A 19,865-nucleotide genomic window follows, 5' to 3' on the forward strand; every position below is an offset into this window, starting at 1 on the left:
GACTTCTCCTGCAATAAGATCACAGAGATCCCTCCTGTCTACAGGAGACTCAGGCAGCTGCAGCACATCATCCTCGACAACAACCCTATGCAGTCCCCACCTGCACAGGTATGTGTGAGTGAGAGTGTGAGAGTGTGTGGCAACATCTGTGGTAGTTTATGCTGTAAATGACAATTTGGCACTGCATGGGATTATCCACAGCCATCTCGATGTGTATCAGGTATGGGGTGCCGACGAGTTAACACAGGTTAACCTCAGCTCGGCATCATGCCTAGAAACTACTCCCCCTAGCTGTGACAGTTTTCATGATATACCAGGATATACCCATAATGGTCTCTGAGGAACAGTTGCACCATCTAGTGGGCAGCTGTCCCCTCATGATTTAATTTCTGCTTGAATGAACACTTGGGCACTTCATTTCATCACTTGGATATATACTTCATGCACTTTGTATTTGTGTGTTTCAGATCTGCCTGAAGGGCAAGGTGCACATCTTTAAGTACCTGAACATCCAGGCTTGTAGGATGGATAAGAAGCCTGACTCTCTGGACCTCCCTTCTCTGGGCAAACGCTGCCTTCCCCAGCCTCTCACAGACAGGTACACACTCTTATATCATATCATAATTCTATTTATAAACTGGGTGGTTTGAGCCCTGAATGCCAATCGGCTGACAACCAATAACACGGGTATGACAAAACATTTATTTTTACTGCTCTAATTATGTTGGTAACCAGTTTATAATAGCAATAAGGCACCTCTGTGGTATATGGCCAATATACCATGGCTCAGGGCTGTGTCCTGGCACTCCGCATTGCTTCGTGGCTAAGAACATCCCTTAGCCGTGGTATATTGGTCATATACCATACCCCCTCTGGCCTTATTGCTTAAGTATACTACAGACAAGACGATTGACCATATGCATCATGAATGACATGAATATGCAGTATGTGCCATGAAACTGTAATGACAACTGGTATGACATATTTGAAGATTAATGACACAGGACTCGACATATTTTGAAGTGCTTACGAAATTGTCATGAATGTCTGAATCAAAACTGTCTGACTGTTTATTACTGACTATCCCTTCATATGTCTCTGCAGCATGGAGGATTTTTACCCCAGTAAGAACCATGCTCCTGATTCTGGTATCGGCAGTGACAACGGGGATAAAAGACTGTCTGCGACAGAGGTCAGAGTTCACCCACTGTAGTCAGGCTTAACTGAGGCCTAGATTGTACTGAGGACTGTTGTGCGTTCAACCATGGCTCGTTGATCCTGACACTTTGCAGTTCTTCTGCAGACATGTTCAGTAGACCTGAACTCTATGCTTTATGCTCACTTTAACACTTGAGCTTCCTCCTCTTCCTTCTCCCTCTCTTCCTCTAGCCCTCTGACGATGATACCATCAGCCTGCACTCTCAGGTCTCAGAGACGGCCCGCGCCGACGCTCTCTCTCTCCTCTCCAAGATGGACTCAGGCAAAGGTAAGACCTGTTTGGATGCAGTGGATTTGACTGTTTGAAAAAAAACGGTGTTTGAGCAATAATGGGCTCAACTGGCAACAAGCACATTAGTCTGAGGTTCAACCTGGTGTGTTGTTCCCGTAGATCAGGTCCCCTTTGACTTCATCGAGCCCAACGCAGAGGAAGATGCTGCCCTGTCAGACGGGCAGCAGAGTGGACCCTACATCTCATGTATAAAGGTACGTCACCAGGGATCCATAGAGAGCTGTATGACCACTACAGTACACCATTAACTACACTAGTCCTCCACTGTTGAGCTATCCCTGGGTGAGCTAGTGTGTCCAATTAGTGCCTGTTCTTTTCCACTGTTAGCTCTGAAGAATGGGAGGATTTGGTACAAGCTTGGTCAGGGCTTTAAACTAATCTTATCTTTCATTGAGTCAAAAGCTTGAAAGGCATCAGGTGTGGAATCTCAAATGCCATAAACTTGATTGAATAAAGCCAACAGATCGTCTTGTTAGGTCTTTTTTTGGGGTGGAAACCTGTGGAATCAGCCAAAGCACACAGCTTGAAGTTCAAATGAAATGTGTTGTGATTGAACTTGGATAAGAGTGTGGGGATTTTACTTTTACATATCTGTTTATGGGCTCCTGAGTGTCGCAGCGGTCTAAGGCACTGCATCTCAGTGCTAGAGGCGTCACTACAGACCCTGGTTCGATTCCAGGCTGTATCACAACCGGCTGTGATTGGGAGTCACATAGGGCGGCGGCCCAGCATCGTCCGGGTTAGGGTTTGGTTGGGGTAGGCCGTAATTGTAAATAAGAATTTGTTCTTAACTGACTTGCCTGGTTAAATAAAAATAACATGATTTTATTGAGTTTACTTTTTGTTCTGTGTGTCAGGAATTGGAGAAGGTTCTTAACAAGTCACACCAAAGCAAAGATAAGGAGAACTGGAAAGAGGAGTCTGGGTAAGTCTTCACTACACTTGAATAGACAGAAGAAAGGAGGAATGGAAGAAAATTCACCTTTTAACTTCTATAAGTTTAAACTGAAATCATATTGATCTATCTATCTCCTTAAATAATTAATTTACAACACTAGTTAATGTACTGTAGTTGATAATTAGTAGCTGTAGATGATAGCAGAAGTGACATAATATAATAACAGGCCCAGACAGTAGACATCCTGAGAAGGTTATGTCGTTGGATAGCTGCCACTATAGTAGGGTCACACACTGAGTTAATGCTATTATAGGGATTGTAGTTGGCATAGGTTTTGGCTTCAAACTGAATTGTCATGTCCCTGTTTCCTGCAGCTCTGAAAAAGATCAGCTAGTTGAGGAGGATGAGGATGAGCTGAAGGAAGTGCTGGACCTGAGGAAGATCGCTGTCCAGCTCCTGCAGCAGGAGCAACAGAACAGGTAAGAGGCTGAGCTCTGACCCCTGCCATGGCCACTCCTCTCTGACATCACCTCACCCTGAGCTCTACCCTGCCCTAGCCCCATACTGTATCTCTCTTGCATCCAGACTGAGGAGAAATCAGCACACAATGCATCCCTGACCAACTGTTCAGACAGATCTGAACACAATCAGACCACAAAATGACTTTTGTACGTCTAGACCCGTGTTTTCAATGCAAGCTTCGTATTCTGATAGTCTCATGTAAGTGTTAAGTGTAGACAAAGTCTGTCCTCCACACCACTGCTTAGCTCTGCCCTGCCCCTAGCCCCATATCTCTATGTCCTTCACACCACTGCTTAGCCCTGCCCCTAGCCCCATATCTCTATGTCCTTCACACCACTGCTTAGCTCTGCCCCTAGCCCCATATCTCTATGTCCTTCACACCACTGCTTAGCTCTGGCCCTAGCCCCATATCTCTATGTCCTCCACACCACTGCTCTGCTCTGCCCCTAGCCCCATATCTCTATGTCCTTCACACCACTGCTTAGCTCTGCCCCTAGCCCCATATCTCTGTCCTCCACACCACTGCTTAGCTCTGCCCTGCCCCTAGCCCCATATCTCTATGTCCTCCCACACCACTGCTTACTCTCCTGGCCTAGCCTATCGCTTCCTCGCCTCTCCTACCCTGCCCTGCCTCCCATATCTCTGTTCCTCCACCACCACGCTGCTTAGCTCTGCTCTGCCCCTAGCCCCATACTCCTATGTCTCACTTCACACCACTGCTCTAGCTCTGCCCTTGCCCCTAGGCCCCATATATCTGTCCTCCACACCACTGCTTAGCTTCCCTCCCCAGTATCGTCTATGTCCTCCCACCCACTGCTTAGCTGTGCCCCTAGCCCTAGGTATCTCGTATGTCCTCCACCCACTGCTTAGCTCTTGCCCTGCCCCTAGCCCCATATCTCGTGTCACTCCACACCACTGCTTTAGCTCTGCCCCCTAGCCCTAAATCTCTATGTCCTCCACACCACTGCTGTAAGCTCTGCCCTGCCCCTAGCCCCATATTCTCTGTCCTCCACACCACTGCTGTAGGGCCCTTACTGCGCCCCCCTAGCCCCATGATCTTCTACGTTCCTCCACACACCACTGCTTAGCTCTGCCCCTAACCCCATATCTCGGATGTCCTCCACACCACTGCTAGGCTCTGCCCTGCCCCTAGCCCCATGATCTCTATGTCCTCCACACCACCTGCTTATCCCTGCCCCTAGCCCCATATCTCTATGTCCTTCACACCACTGCTTAGCTCTGCCCTAGCCGCATATCTCTATGTTCCTTCACACACTGTCTGCTCCCCTAGCCATACCTATGTTCCCCACACCACGCTTAGCTCTGCCCTGCCCTAGCCCATAATCTCTATGCCTCCACACCACTGCCTTAGCTCTGCCCCTAGACCCCATATCTCTATGTCCTCCACACCACTGCTTAGCTCTGCCACTGCCCCTAGCCCATATCTCTATGTCCTCCACACACACTGCTTAGCTCTGCCCTAGCCCCATATCTCGTATGGTCCTCCACACCACTGCTTAGCTCTGCCCTGCCCCTAGCCCCATATATCCGTCTATGTCCTCCACACCAGCTGCGTTAGTCTGCCTGGCCCCTAGCCCAATATCTCGTATGTCCTCCACAGCACTGGCTGAGAGCTCAGCTTCCCATTCACAAACCTCTCGGCTCCGTTCCTCTCACCCTTGGACCTCTCTCACTGCAAGGGCAGGCAAGGTCCTGGCGATGTTCTTTGTGGAGACAGTTGGGAAGGGGAGGGACTCGTTCTTTATCTAGTTTCCCAGAATGTTAGCGGCACGTGACAATATAGGACTTGATTATACAACACCCTGACAGTTATGGGTTTTCCTGACTAATTATTGAGGCTTTCTAACCAGTTAATTAGCGAGGTGCATTTTGTGAATTTCCCCAATATTTTTTTAGGTTAACAAGCCATATTCTAAAATGATTAAATATTGTTTTTGTTCCCCCGCATCAAAATCTTGACACACAATACCCCATGAATTGACAGAAGCAAAAAACAGAAAAACCTTATTTACATAGGTATTTTCAAACCCTTTGCTATTTAGATATCAAAATTGAGTCTCAGGTTAGTCCTGTTTCATTGTCATTCCTTGCGATGTTTCTACAACTTTGATTGGAGCACTTGTGGTAAATTCAATTGATTGGACATGATTTGGAAAGGCACACACCTGTCTAAATAAGTTCCTACAGTTGACAGTGCATGTCAGAGCAAAAACCAAGCCATGAGGTCGAAGGAATTATCCGTAGAGCTCCGAGACAGGATTGTGTCGAGGCTCAGATCTGGTGAAGGGTACCAAAACATTTCTGCAGCATTGAAGGTCCCCCAGAACACAGTCGCCTCCAACATTCTTAAAGGGAAGAAGTTTGAAACCACCAAGACTATTCCTAGAGCTGGCCACCCGGCCAAACTTAGCAATCGGGGGAGAAGGGCCATGGTCAGCGAGGTCACCAAGAACCCGATGATCACTCTGACAGAGCTCCAGAGTTTCTCTGTGGAGATGGGAGAACCTTCCAGAAGGACAACCATCTCTGCAGCACTCCACCGATCAGGCATTTATGGTAGAGTTGCCATTCAGAAGCCACTCAGTAAAAGGCACATGACAGCCCGCTTGGAGTTTTCCAGAAGGCACCTAAAGGACTCTCAGACCATGAGAAACAAGATTCTCTGGTCTGAAGAAACCAAGATTGAACTCTTTGGCCTGAATACCAAGCGTCACGTCTGGAGGAAACCTGACACCATCCCTGCAGTGCGGATGTTTTTCAGTGGCAGGGACTGGGAGACTAGTCGGGATCGAGGGAAAGATGAACGGAGCAAAGTACAGAGAGATCCTTGATGAAAACCTGCTCCAGAGCGCTCAGGACCTCAGACTGCGGTGAAGGTTTACCTTCCAACAGGACAACGACCCTAAACACACAGCCAAGACAACGCAGGAGTGGCTTCGGGACATGTCTCTGAATGTCCTTGAGTGGCCCAGCCAGAGCCCGGACTCAAACCCGATTTAACATCTATGGAGAGACCTGAAAATATCTGTGCAGAGACTCTCCCCATCCAACCTGACAGAGCTTGAGATGATCTGCAGAGAAGAATGGGATGAACTCCCCAAATACCAGGGATGCAAACTAGTCACCTTTCAGCGAAATTCGCTGTTTTGAATCCAAAATAGGTGACCTACGTGATTCGTGTAGATCCGATGCGAAAAGTTTGGGGGTGGGGGGGGCTTTGGATCAATACTGGCTGTAAGTGAACAGGTGATACGCGTTTGGAGCAATGCTGGCGGTATCCAAGGCTCAGCCAATCGTTCACATAACAACAGAATGCAGCACGCGACTGAAGAGAGAAGAGACAACCAATTTGCTAGTTATAGCATCAGCGCACGTTCTACAAAGACAGCGGGAGAGTGGAAAGGCAGTTTGCCAGTTACAGCAGCGCGTCCCCTGTAAGATAACAAAGAGGGAGAAGGTTGACCACGGAGACGGGGACGAGAAGTTGATGAAGCGTACTTAATGAGCTGTAACCTATAAACAACTGGCATTTGGAAAGTTTGAGGTGAGGGGGGAAGTGTGGTGGAACAAGTATTGTTAGCATTGTTAAGTATCTTGCTAGCTGGATTGAATTCTCCGTTAGCTAGCCAGAGAAATGTTGAGCAACGTTAGCCAACATAACTGATCAAATAATTGAGTTCATGGTGTGAAAGTTAGCTGGCTAATAAAGTCAGACAGCTACAACATCAGATGTGCTAACGTTAGTAGCGTTAACCTAACCAATTCGCTATAGTATTTACTGGTGTACGACTCCTTGACGTTCCTCAAGTTATAACGCATTACGTTAGTTGTTTACTGGACCCTGGCAATCTGTGTGAAACGAATTAACTGATGTTTTCCCTCTAAAGTCTGTGGTTAATTTTCAGAATGAGAGAATAAGGTGAAAATGAGGCGTTGCTTGTTAAGTATTGTAGCGACCCACACAGACAGCTGTGTGTTAGGCAATTAGTTGGTTGTGTTGTGCTTACCAGTACCCAGTGTTCGCGGTGTCCGACATGCCAACCAACCTGCTATCTGCCAATCATGGGAATGCCTGGAATGTTCTGATGCGGGGCGTCCTGGTGGGTGGCGGAGTGGCGTGGAGGGGGGGTTGGGCAGGGGGATGGAGCATTGGAAGTTAAGACCAGGTTTAGCCATTGTTCTTTCTCTTACGTCTGGGCTTCACAAGAGAAGGTCACGGTTGGTTTGTGGAGTATCCTTCGTTTATTTGGCGTGGGCTACGGCCAAACAGTAGCCTGTGTGAAGTTGGGTTAATAAACCGTCAATTTGTAAACTCAAGTGTAACAGGGTTATATTGGTGATTCCCCTTGCCACTTTATTGTTAAGCCAATGGGTTTTTGGTTTTATGTTTGTCTTGCCTCCGCCTACTCAACATGGCATCTTATTGGCTGGTTTGCGTAGCTTGCTTACGAGGGAGGATGTTTCAGTTAGAATCGTCCCAGTGAACAAGCACCAAACCAGCGGTAAGTTGTTGGTTGCAAAGCACTGTACATCAAAAGTGATTTTTATACTCCCAAGTGATGATTTAAGTGTACAATTTATATAAATTTGTTTGTAAATGTTATTCGAACATCACACATAAGATGCAGTGTTTTTTGGAGAATATTGGTTGTGCATTTTGGTTGTAAAGAATTCCCTCCAGTACTAGCTAGCAACTTACTGTGTCTGGTGGGGGGGGGGTTCATATATTTTGTACAGTGCGTGAGTGCAGAGTTGGATGGTGAGCCGTGCATTGCATGACGTGCAATTTTGTGCTGTTCCTATCAGGTACATTGTTAAAGATATTATATTGTATATTGTAATTGTATTATTTTGGTAACTACATGGCCCAGTGAACAAGCACCAAACCAGCGTGCGTGAGTGCAGAGTTGGATGGTGAGCCGTGCATTGCATGACGTGCAATTTTGTGCTGTTCCTATCAGAATAAATCTCCATGACTGGTGCTACACTTTGGAGTTCGTGTCGAGGATTGATTGTACACAACGCAAGAAGAGTACTGTTCCACAAGCCTCTGTCTGGACAATTGTTCCTTTATGATCTAGTCAGGTCATTACACTATTAAGCAAGTGGATACAGGGATGAATTGTAGCTGGAGCTGGGCCTGGTTTAAGCTGGATGTCACCGTAGAGGTGAAAGGAACACCACACACTTCCCTCTTTCTAACTTTTTCAATACAGTGGATATAAAAAGGTGTATGCCAGGTGTACTCTCTGCCTGAAAGTGATCAATTATGCCAACAAAGGGTATCATGCTCTGCTGGCACATTGAAGAACCGATGTCCACAGGCAGAAAGTGTAAAATGTAATAATGTGCTGTGTAGCCCAAAGATGCTGCTTTTGTTGTGTTGAATTTGACAGTAACACTTGTGTGTGAGTGAGGGGGAATATTACATGTTTTATTCGGTGAACGTTATTTTTGCACACATGTAGCCTTGTGCGCTTGATCTATGTCTACGATAGTGGCCACTATAATAGAGCAAAAATAGAATTCCTGTTTGTTTCATTCTATTTCTACTTTAAGATGTTTTTTCCCAAGTGCAATATTTGGATGTGTGTGGTCACAAACGTTCTATTATAAAGGCTGTCATGGCTTACTGCAATATTAGTGTATTGTTTTTTTCTAAAGACTTGAGTGTCATTTGCAATAATGTCTAGGCAACAAATAACATTGGATTGCTTTATTTTCATTTTTTAGCTGCGAGTTAGCTTAAACACTTTATTTACACACAGAGACTGATCATGTAGATCATATTCTTTGTTTAATTAGTTAAAACCTGCATTTCCCCCTAGCAGGGATTTTTTGCATGTTTACGTGCAAAAAAAGTGTCACCTTTTTGGGCCCTCACCAGTTTGCATCCCTGAAATACAGGTGTGCCAAGCTTGTAGCGTCATACCCAAGAAGACTCGAGGCTGTAATCACTGCTAAAGGTGCTTCAACAAAGTACAGAGTAATTGGTCTGAATACTTATGTAAATGTCATATTTCAGTTTTTAATATGTAATAAATCTTCAAAAATGTTTAAAAAAACTTTATTGGGTATTGTGTGTAGATTGATAAGGGGGGAAATGATTTAATTCATTTTAGAATAAGGCTGTAACGTAACAAAATGTGTAAAAAGTCAAGGGGTCTGAATACTTTCCGAATGCATTGTATACTGAACAAAAATATAAATGCAACATGTAAAGTGTTGGTCCCATGAGGGAGTGTGCAATTGGCATGCTGACTGCAGGAATGTCCACCGGAGCTGTTGCCAGAGAACTGAATGTACATGTTTCTACCATAAGCTGCCTCCAACGTAATTTTAAGGAATTTGGCAGTACGTCCAACCGGCGTCACAACCGCAGACCACATGTATACATGTATGGTCTTGACCAGACTGCAGTGCGGCTTCAGTGGGCAAATGCTCACCTTCAATGGTCACTGGCATGTTGGAGATGTGTGCTCTTGACTGCTGAATCCCGGTTTCAACTGTACCGGGCAGATGGCGTTGTGTGGGTGAGCGGTTTGCTGATGTCAGTGTTTTGAACAGAGTGCCCCATGGTGGTGGTGGGGTTATGGTATGGTCAGGCATAAGCTACGGACAACGAACGCAATTGCATTTTATCGATGGCAATTTGAATGCACAGAGATACCGTGATGAGATCCTGAGGCCCATTGTCGTGCCATTCATCCGCCATAAACTCATGCTCATGATAATACACAGCCCCATGTCGTAAGGATCTGTATACAATTCCTGGATGCTGAAAATGTCCCAGTTCTTCCATGGCCTGCATACTCACTAGACATGTCACCCATTGAGCATGTTTGGGGTGCTCTGGATTGATTGTTTACGACGTCGTGTTCCAGTTCCCGTCAATATCCAACAACTTCGCACAGCCATTGAAGAGAAGTGGGACAACATTCCACAGGCCACAATCAACAGCCTGATCAACTCTATGCAAAGGAGATGTGCTGCATAAGGCAAATGGTGGTCATACCAGATACTGACAGTTTTTTTTCAGATCAACGGCCTACTTTTTTAAAGATATCTGTGACCATCAAATGCATATCTGTATTCCCAGTCATGTGAAATCCATAGATTATGGCCTAATGAATTAATTTCAGTTGACTGATTTCCTTAAATTAACTGTAACTTGGTAAAATCTTTGAAATTGTTTAATGTTGCATTTTATATTTTTGTTCAGTGTAGCTTACCTACAATCAATAGTCAGTGAGAGCCAGCCATAGGTGTTGTAGACAGCAGGTGATATGTGAAGAGTACATGTTATCATTTATTTTTAATTGGGTTATTCTATATTCTCTGCATTTTGTTCATTGTATAGGCAGACCTTAGGTCCTTTCCAGACATTTTACTGCTCCTTTCTCTCCTGAAGTTACTACATCACCACGCTCTAACTATTTCTCTTCTCGCTCTGCATTTAACAACCCTCCCCGCCATTTGTTCCCCTATTCTCTCCTCTTCTTCCCTCCCTGCTTCATCCATCTCCTGCTCCCCAACCTCGCCACTTCCTTGGACCTGATTGATGCACACATGATGTGTGGCTACTAGACGACGGTCCTTAATTTGTAGAGCAGAGAGTCTAATTCATCGAAGGAGGGTTGCCGGCCGAGCACACAGGTAGAGAGAGATATACAGTACCAGTCAAAAGTTTGGACACACCTACTCATTCAAGGGTTTTTCTTTATTTTTTWAAACTATTTTCTACATTATAGAATAATAGTGAAGACAACAAAACTATGAAAAAACACATGGAATCATGTAGTAACCAAAAAGGTGTTAAACAAATCAAACGATATTTTATATTTGAGATTCTGCAAAGTAGCTACCCTTTGCCTTGATGACAGCTTTGCACACTCTTGGCATTCTCTCAACCAGCTTCACCTGGAATGCTTTTTCCTGAAGGAGTTACTACATATCCTGAGCACTTGTTGGCTGCTTTTCCTTCACTCTGCAGTCCAACTCATACCAAACCATCTCAATTGGGTTGAGTTCAGGTGATTGTGGAGGACAGGTCATCTGATGCAGCACTCCATCACTCTCCTTCTTGGTTAAATAGCCCTTACACAGCCTGCAGGTGTGTTGGGTCATTGTTCTGTTGAAAAAGAAATAATAGTCCCACTAAGCGCAAAACAGATGGGATGGCATATCGCTGCAGGATGCTGTGGTAGCCATGCTGGTTAAGTGTGCCTTGAATTCTAAATAAATCACAGACAGTGTCACCAGCAAAGCACCCCCACACCATCACACCTCCACCTCCATTCTTAATGGTGGGAACCACACATGCAGAGATCATCAGTTGACCTACGCTGCATCTCTCAAAGACATGGCGGTTGGATTTGGACTCATCAGAACAAAGGACAGATTTCCACTGGTCTAATGTCTATTGCTTGTGTTTCTTGACCCAAGCAAGTCTCTTCTTATTGGTGTCCTTCAGTAGTGGTTTCTTTGCAGCAATTCGACCATGAAGGCCTGATTCACGCAGTCTCCTCTGAACAGTTGATGTTGATGTGTTTGTTACTTGAACTCTGTGAAGCATTTATTTGGGCTGCAATTTCTGAGGCTGGTAACTCTAATGAACTTATCCTCTGCAGCAGAGGTAACTCTGGGTCTTCCTTTCCTGTGGCGGTCCTCATGAGAACCAGTTTCATCATAGCGCTTCATGGTTTTTGTGACTGCTCTTGAAGAAACATTCAAAGTTCTTGAAATGTTCCGCATTGACTGACTTTCATGTCTTAAAGTAATGATAGACTGTCTTTTCTCTTTGCTTATTTGAGCTGTTTTTGCCATAATATGGACTTGGTCTTTTACCAAATAGGGCTATCTTCTATATACCACCCCTACCTTGTCACAACACAGGAAGAAGGAAATTCCACAAAATAACTTTTAACAACAACCTGTTAATTGAAATTCATTCCAGGTGACTACCTCATGAAGATGGTTGAGAGAATGCCAAGAGTGTGCAAAGCTGTCATCAAGGCAAAGGGTGGCTACTTTGAAGAATGTCACATATAAAATACATTTAGATTTGTTTAACACTTTTTTGGCTACTACATGATTCCATATGTGTTATTTCATAGTTTTGATGTATTCACTATTATTCTACAATGTAGAAAATAGTACAAATAAAGAAAAACCCTTGAATGAGTAGGTGTGTCCACACTTTTGACTGGTACTGTATGTGTGACAGAGTGAGATTTTGAAAGCTAAAGGAGGGGGGTGTATGTATGCAAGACTCAGGTGGTGCGTGTTAAATTGTTTTGAAATGTTTCTGTGCCTGAAACGACACATTCTTGTCTTATTTTGAGATGACATGTATGCACACCATTAGAGCAGTGTTTATTAATTATGGTCCTGCAGACACACATTTTAGTTTTTGCCCTAGCACTACACAGCTGAATCAAATGATCACCTCAGTCAAGTTTTCATGACTTGAACCAGGTGTGTAGTAATAAGGCAAAAACAGGACCAAAATTACGAAACACTAGAGATATTGCATTAGAGATAATGTTTGTTGGTCTCCAGGTCTTAAATCCACCTGAACCCATACCATAACATGACCGTCTGAACACATTGTGCCTGCAAAAAAAAACAGAGAAATTATACTAATCCTTACTTATGAACTGGGTGGTTCGAGTCCTGAATGCTGATTGGCTGACAGTTGTGGTATATCAGACTGTATACCCAGTGGTGTAAAGTACTTAAGTAAAATACTTTAAATGACCTCTTAAGTTGTTTTTTTGGGGTATCTGTACTTTAATTAACTATTTATATTTTTGCCAAATTTTACTTTTACTTCACTACATTTCTCATGAAAATGATGTACTTTTTACTCCATACATTTTCCCTGACACCCAAAAGTACCTGTTACATTTTGACAGGAAAATTGTCAAATTCACACACTCATCAAGAGATCATCCCTGGTCATCCCTACTGCCTCTGATCTGGCAGACTCACTAAACACAAATGCTTTGTTTGTAAATTATGTCTTGAGTGTTGGAATGTGCCCCTGGCTATCCGTCAATAAACAAAAGAAAGAAAATTGTGCCATCTGGTTTGCTAATATAAGGAATTTGAAATGGTTTATACTTTTACTTTTGATACTTAAGTACATTTTAGCAATTCCATTTACTTTTGATACTAAAGTATATTTTAAACCAAATTCTTTTAGACTTTTACAAGTAGTATTTTACTGGGTGACTCACTTTTACTTGAGTAATTTTCCATTAAGGTATCTTTTAGTTATGACAATTGAGTAAGTATGACAATTGAGTTAGTTTTCCACCACTGCGTATACCACGGGTATGACAACATTTATTCATACAACATTTATTCAAATCAAATGTTATTAGTCACATGCGCCGAATACAACAGATGTAGACCTTACAGTGAAATGCTTACTTACGAGCCCTTAACCAACAATGCAGTTAAAAAAATATATATGGATAAGAATAATAAATAAAAGTAACAAGTAATTAAAGAGCAGCAGTAAAATACCAATAGCGAGACTATATACAGGGGGGTACTGGTACAGAGTCAATGTGCGGGGGCACCGGTTAGTTGAGGTAATATGTACATGTAGGTAGAGTTATCTATGCATAGAGTGACTATGCATAGATGATAACAACAGAGAGTAGCAGCGGTGTAAAAGAGGGGGGCAATGCAAATAGTCTGGGTAGCCATTTGATTAGGTGTTCAGGAGTCTTATGGCTCTAATTACATTGGTAACCAGTATATAATAGCAATAAGGCACCTCGGGGGTTTGTGATATATGGCCAATATACCACAGCTAAGGGCTGTGTCCAGGCACCGCTTTGCATCGTGCTTAAGAACAGCCCTTAGCCGTGGTATATTGACCATATACCACACCTCCTCTGGCCTTATTGCATCCTCTGTTTACCTGTCCAGGTTCCTCAGTCACTCTGGCAGCTCCAGCAGCAAACAGAGGTCCCCCTGCCAGGCCATCCGCAGGTATGTACGTACAGCACAGCTCTGCCTAAACACATGACTTCTGCCCCTCACTCTGCTCTGACAGGTGACTACTGTATACCGTATCAACGAGACCGTGGTTCGGTTGCATAAAACTAACCAGTTTCCTGGGCACAGGTCAAGTTTAGTCATGGACTAAAAAGCATGGTCCATTCATGCTCTGTTGAAACTGGCCCCATGACTGATGTTATAGGATGTTGTCATAGTATAGTTATTACGATGTGTAATTACTATGAAAAGAGTATGAGTAGGCACAAATCATACTGTATGATGATGATGATGAGTAAGGTGTTTAAAGTCTGTCTGGTGTTATTTATTGTTGGCTGCCTTCTAGTGTTGAGACAATTTCTCCAGTAAACTGTAAATATGGCTTACATTAATGTAAGTTTGTATGTGTGACACAGAGTGAGTCGGTGTGTTTTCCTGTCTCACTCGCAGTGCCTCCCTGGATGAAGGGAGCAGTGGACCGTCAGTGCTGAGTGGGCAGGTAAGGAACTGGACTTTCTGTACCTGTTTTTTTTTTATCCGTTTTCTACAGGAAGCAAGCAATTCATTATTTCCATTTGTGCAAGTAAAACTAGCAATTTTCACTCATTAATCTCATCGGCAAAATTCACAGTCATATTTTCAGTTTCACTTTTAAAGTGTGTGTGTTTGGTGTTTGGTTTTGGTGTCGGTTTCACTCCTATTTTTCTTTCTCTCTGTCTTTCTCCGGAAAGGACCCTGACTTCACAGACGATGACACAGCTTTCTCTGAGGTCACCCATTTCATTCATGCCTTTGTTTTCTCACCCTCATCATCATGCATGTGATGATGTGTCTGTGTATACCACAGGAGGTTGGTGGCACCTTAATTGGGGAGAACGGACTTTTGGTAATGACTGGAGCGGAATCAGTGGAATGGTATCAATTGGTTTCTAGGTGTTTGATGCCATTCCATTTGCTCCATTCTTATGAGCTGTTTTCCCCTCAGCAGCCTCCACTGGTGTGCATGTGACCTTGTTACCTTTAGTGATGTAAGGGGTGGCTTTAGTCTTCATTTCTTTATATTGAAGGCTTGTGCTGCTTAAGCCAGGTGTTTTTTTGTCCATTATTGCATTGCCATTTGATCAGTACCTTGGCCTCTCAACTTTGTCTTTCTTCAGCCATCCTCTTCCTGCTCTTTCGATGGCAGTCTAAAGTCAGAGTCTGACACAGAGCCAAAATGGCCAGAGGTTCCACCCGTACTCAACCAGAACGAGGAGCGCAGGAGGAACAAGTATCTGAGGAAAGATTATCTAAAGGTATGAAACCATGACTTTCACAATGCAGTCTTACTTACTTGAAGCCTTGGCCATCAAAAGCAGCTTTCCAGCATACTAGGTACTGGGTGATTTAAAAAAAGTTTTTAGTGAGACTGCCTAAAGAAGTTTCATTTGTTTTATTGTTGGACATACAAGACTGTAAAAATACCAGCAAATCAATTCCAAGTGATTTTAGTTTTGGAAATCTGTTTCACGCATATAGAGACATATGTGAGTGTATAAAAATGTAAGCAAGGTTTGAAATTATTATGTTTTAGTCAAAAGTTATATCAGTTTGGGCTTCCTGTGGTCAATTTGTAGTCTACAAATTATGTGTAATTGTGTTCTGGCCACCTGACCATCCGCTCAAGAAAAAATTGTCCCGTGGCCGAATCTTGTTAATGATCCCTGTTTTAGATGCAGCACTTATGCCAAGAGCAGGCTCAAGTGTTTACCCCATGCATACCTGAATATGGCTGCTACATGGCTGGACTTGTAGTTGTGAACATATTATTAAAGGTTTCATTTTCCCCACTGTATGAAATGAACAACTTTTCTTTCACAGGCTGGAACAAATACATCCCAGACTGTCCAGGGAGGTAGACGACAAAGGGCTGTATTCTACTATACCGAACAAAAATATAAACGCAACATGTACAGTGTTGGTCCCATGTTTCATGAGCTGAAATTAAAGAAGGGGTGAAATATTCAATCTGATTGTCTGGGCCTGGCTCCCCAGCTGGTGGGCCTATGCCATCACAGGCCCACCCATGAAATCAGAGCCTAATTCATTTATTTCAATTGACTGATTTCCTTCTATGAACTGTAACTCAGTAAAATCTTTGAAATGTTTGCATATTGCGTTTATACTTTTGTTTAGTATATATGAGAGGATAGCTAGTAGCCAACACTAGGTTCTAGGCTAGATCATGGAGTAAATCTCTTTCTTGATGTGTCTTCTCTTACAGTACAAGTGCCAGAGTGCCCGAAGAAACTCCAGTGGGAATGACGAGTGTGAGGTGTGAATTGCTATTCAATCAAATGCACAGTAAAATCGCTTTCATCCAAATTATATTAGCACATACTTAACTTCTCTGGGATATGTGGGACGGTAGCGTCCCACCTAACCAAAAGCCAGAGAAAATGCAGAGCGCCAAATTCAAATAAATTACTATAAAAATCTAACTTTCATTAAATCACACATGAAAGATACCAAATTAAAGCTACACTGGTTGTGAATCCAACCAACATGTCAGAATTCAAATAGGCTTTTTGGCGAAAGCAAACGATGCTATTATCTGAGGATAGCACCAAAGAGAGAGAAGCATATTTCAACCCTGCAGGCGCGACACAAAACGCATAAATAAAAATATAATTCATGCCTTACCTTTGACGAGCTTCTGTTGTTGGCACTCCAATATGTCCCATAAACATCACAAATGGTCCTTTTGTTCGATTAATTCTGTCGATATATATCTAAAATGTCAATTTATTTGGTGCGTTTGATCCAGAAAAACACTGGTTCCAACTTGCTCAACGTGACTACAAAATATCTCAAATGTTACCTGTAAACTTTGCCAAAACATTTCAAACTACTTTTGTAATACAACTTTATAATAACTTTAAAATAATCGATAAAATTGAAGACGGGATGATCTGTGTTCAATACAGGATTAAAACAAACTGTAGCTAGCTTTCTGGTCACGCGCCTCTAACAAACAGTACACTTCACTCGACCCTCGTTCTGAACAGGGCTACTTCTTCATTACACAAAGGAAAAACCCTCAACCAATTTCTAAAGACTGTTGACATCCAGTGGAAGCGGTAGGAACTGCAAGAAGGTCCCTTAGAATTCTGGATCCCAATGAAAACTCATTGAAAAGAGAGTGACCTCAAAAAAAAATCTGAATGGTTTGTCCTCGGGGTTTCGCCTGCTAAATAAGTTCTGTTATACTCACAGACATGATTCAAACAGTTTTAGAAACTTCAGAGTGTTTTCTATCCAAATGTACTAATAATATGCATATCTTATCTTCTGGGGATGAGTAGCTGGCAGTTGAATTTGGGTATGCTTTTCATCCAAACGTGAAAATGCTGCCCCCTATCCTAGAGAAGTTAAGCAAATATCTAAATTGTCTGATCTATCTTTCCGATAAACTTGTCATGTGTTTTGTCTGCAGGAGGGGATGAGGAATGCTGATTTCAGCAGCACCCTCACAGTGTTTGGTCTGAAGCCAAGATCAGGTAAGCCTGAATTAATTAAATCTTTCGTTACAGTCATTCCTTCTCTGGCTTTTATTTATTAAGTGGCACAATCAACACATTTTAATGTCTTCAACCCGTTAAATAACTTTAAGACAGATAACATGGAGCAATGAGCGTGAACATGTTGTGCAAGTATGAGGCGGGGTGTATTATTAATGGCATTCTAGAAAGTAATAGAGTGATTCTGTGTAAGTATGGACCTGTTACAGCTTGTCCCAGGCATGGTGATACACTTGTTTATCACACCCCTTGACTTTTTCCAAATGTTGTTATGTTATAGCCTGATTTGATTAAATTGAGATTTTGTGTCACTGGCCTATATACCCCATAATATCAAAGTGGAATTATGTTTTTAAAGTGTTTTACAAATTAACCAAAAATGAAAAGCTGTGATGTCTTCAGTCAATAAGTATTCAACCACGATGTTATGGCAAGCCTAAATAAGTTCAGGAGTATAAATGTTCTTAACAAGTCACATAATAAGTTGCATGGATTCAGTCTGTGTGCAATAATAGTGTTTAACATAGTCATAAACAAATATCTAATCTCTGTATCCCAAACATACAATTATCTGTAAGGTCCCTCACTTGAGCAGTGAATTCCAAGCACAGATTCAACCACAAAAACAAGGGAGGTTTTCCAATGCCTCGCAAAGAAGGGCACCTATTGGTAGATGGGTAGAAATATAAAAAGCAGACATTGAATATCCCTTTGAGCATGGCGAAGTTCTTAAAACTTCTTCGAGATCGGTGTCCCTTCCATGGGATGGTTGAGCTAACGTAGGCTAATGCGATTAGCATGAGGTTGTAAGTAACAAGAACATTTCCCAGGACATAGTGTCACACCCTGACCTTAAAGATCCTTTTTATTCTCTATTTTGGTTAGGTCAGGGTGTGACTAGGGTGGGTAGTCTAGTTTTTTCATTTCTACGTAGGCCTGGTATGGTCCCAAATCAGAGGCAGCTGTCTATCGTTGTCTCTGATTGGGGATCATATTTAGGCAGCCTTTTTCCCACTGGGTTTTTTGTGGGATCTTGTTTTTGTGTAGCTTCCTGTGAGCAGCCCAGAACGTCACGTTTCGTTTTCTTCTGTATTGTTTTTGGTGAGTTTCATATTTATTAAACATGTGGAACTCTAAGTACGCTGCGCCTTGGTCCATTCATTCCAACGATCGTGACACATAGACATATCTGATATTGGCAGAAAGCTTAAATTCTTGTTAATCTAATTACACTGTCCAATTTACAGTAGCTATTACAGTGAAAGAATGCCATGCTATTGTTTGAGGAGAGTGCACAATTTTTAACATGAAAAAATATTAATAAACAAAATTAGGCACATTTGGGCAGTCTTGATACAAATATTTTAACAGAAATGCAATGGTTCATCGGATCAGTCTAAAACTTTGCACATACACTGCTGCCTTCTAGTGCCCAAAATCTAAATTACAACTGGGCTGGAATAATACATTATGGCTTTTCTTTTGCATTTCAAAGATGATGGTACAAAAAAAAAAAACGAACGGTTGTTTTTTTCTTTGTATTATCTTTTACCAGATCTATTGTATTATATTCTCATACATTCCTTTCACATTTCCACAAACTTCAAAGTGTGTCCTTTGAAATGGTATCCTTACGGGGTTATTTACACTTTGGATGGTGTATCAATACACCCAATCATGACAAAGATACAGGCATCCTTCTAACTCACCGGAGAGGAAGGAAACCACTCAGGGATTTAAAACAGTTACAGAGTTTTTAGTGGCTGTGTTAGGAGAAAACTGAGGATGGATTGACAACATTGTAGTTACTCCACAATATTAACTTAAATGACATAGGGAAAAGAAGGAAGCCTGTACAGAGTAAAAAATATTCCAAAACATGCATCCTGTTTGCATTAAGGCACTAAAGTAGAACTGCTAAAAATGTGGCAAAGAAATTAACCTCATGTCCTGAATACAAAGTGTTATGTTTGGGGCAAATCCAACACAACACAACACATCACTGAGTAGTATCCTTCATATTTTCAAGCACGATGGAGGCTGCATCATGTTTTTTGGGGATAAAAATAAACAGAATAGCACAGGCAAAATCCTAGAGGAAAACCTGGCTCATTCTGCTTTCCAACAGACACTGGGAGACAGAGCTTGAAGAATTAAAAAAAGAATAATGTGCACATATTGTACAATCCAGGTGTGCAAAGCTCTTAGAGACTTACCCAGAAAGACATGTATTGACTCAGGGGTGTAAATACTTATGTAAATTATACAGTTCTGTATTTCATTTAATACATTTTCAAACATTTCTAAAAACATGTTTTCACTTTGTCATTTTGGGGTATTG

General features: G+C 42.5%; 1 protein-coding gene and 1 long non-coding RNA gene across 2 annotated transcripts in view; one reads left to right on the plus strand and one right to left on the minus strand.

Annotated features, from left to right (window-relative positions):
* LOC139027777 (uncharacterized) overlaps positions 1-7,334 on the minus strand; it is a 41,287-nt gene extending 33,953 nt beyond the window's left edge. Inside the window, exon 1 of the long non-coding RNA XR_011479937.1 lies at positions 6,998-7,334. This is a non-coding gene — a long non-coding RNA (uncharacterized lncRNA). The remainder of the gene's footprint in view (positions 1-6,997) is intronic.
* LOC111964224 (leucine-rich repeat and calponin homology domain-containing protein 2-like) overlaps positions 1-19,865 on the plus strand; it is an 88,708-nt gene that overhangs the window by 34,202 nt on the left and 34,641 nt on the right. Inside the window, 14 exon segments of the mRNA XM_070443667.1 lie at positions 1-108; positions 468-598; positions 1,105-1,192; positions 1,390-1,486; positions 1,610-1,704; positions 2,368-2,435; positions 2,783-2,887; positions 10,539-10,607; positions 13,896-13,958; positions 14,415-14,463; positions 14,696-14,734; positions 15,122-15,259; positions 16,228-16,278; positions 17,440-17,503. The exon segment at positions 1-108 is cut by the window's left edge and continues 7 nt beyond it. Of these exon segments, the coding sequence (XP_070299768.1) occupies positions 1-108; positions 468-598; positions 1,105-1,192; positions 1,390-1,486; positions 1,610-1,704; positions 2,368-2,435; positions 2,783-2,887; positions 10,539-10,607; positions 13,896-13,958; positions 14,415-14,463; positions 14,696-14,734; positions 15,122-15,259; positions 16,228-16,278; positions 17,440-17,503 (1,165 nt within the window).

This window comes from Salvelinus sp. IW2-2015, linkage group LG5 (assembly GCF_002910315.2).
Source record: "Salvelinus sp. IW2-2015 linkage group LG5, ASM291031v2, whole genome shotgun sequence".
Taxonomy (NCBI): domain Eukaryota; kingdom Metazoa; phylum Chordata; class Actinopteri; order Salmoniformes; family Salmonidae; genus Salvelinus; species Salvelinus sp. IW2-2015.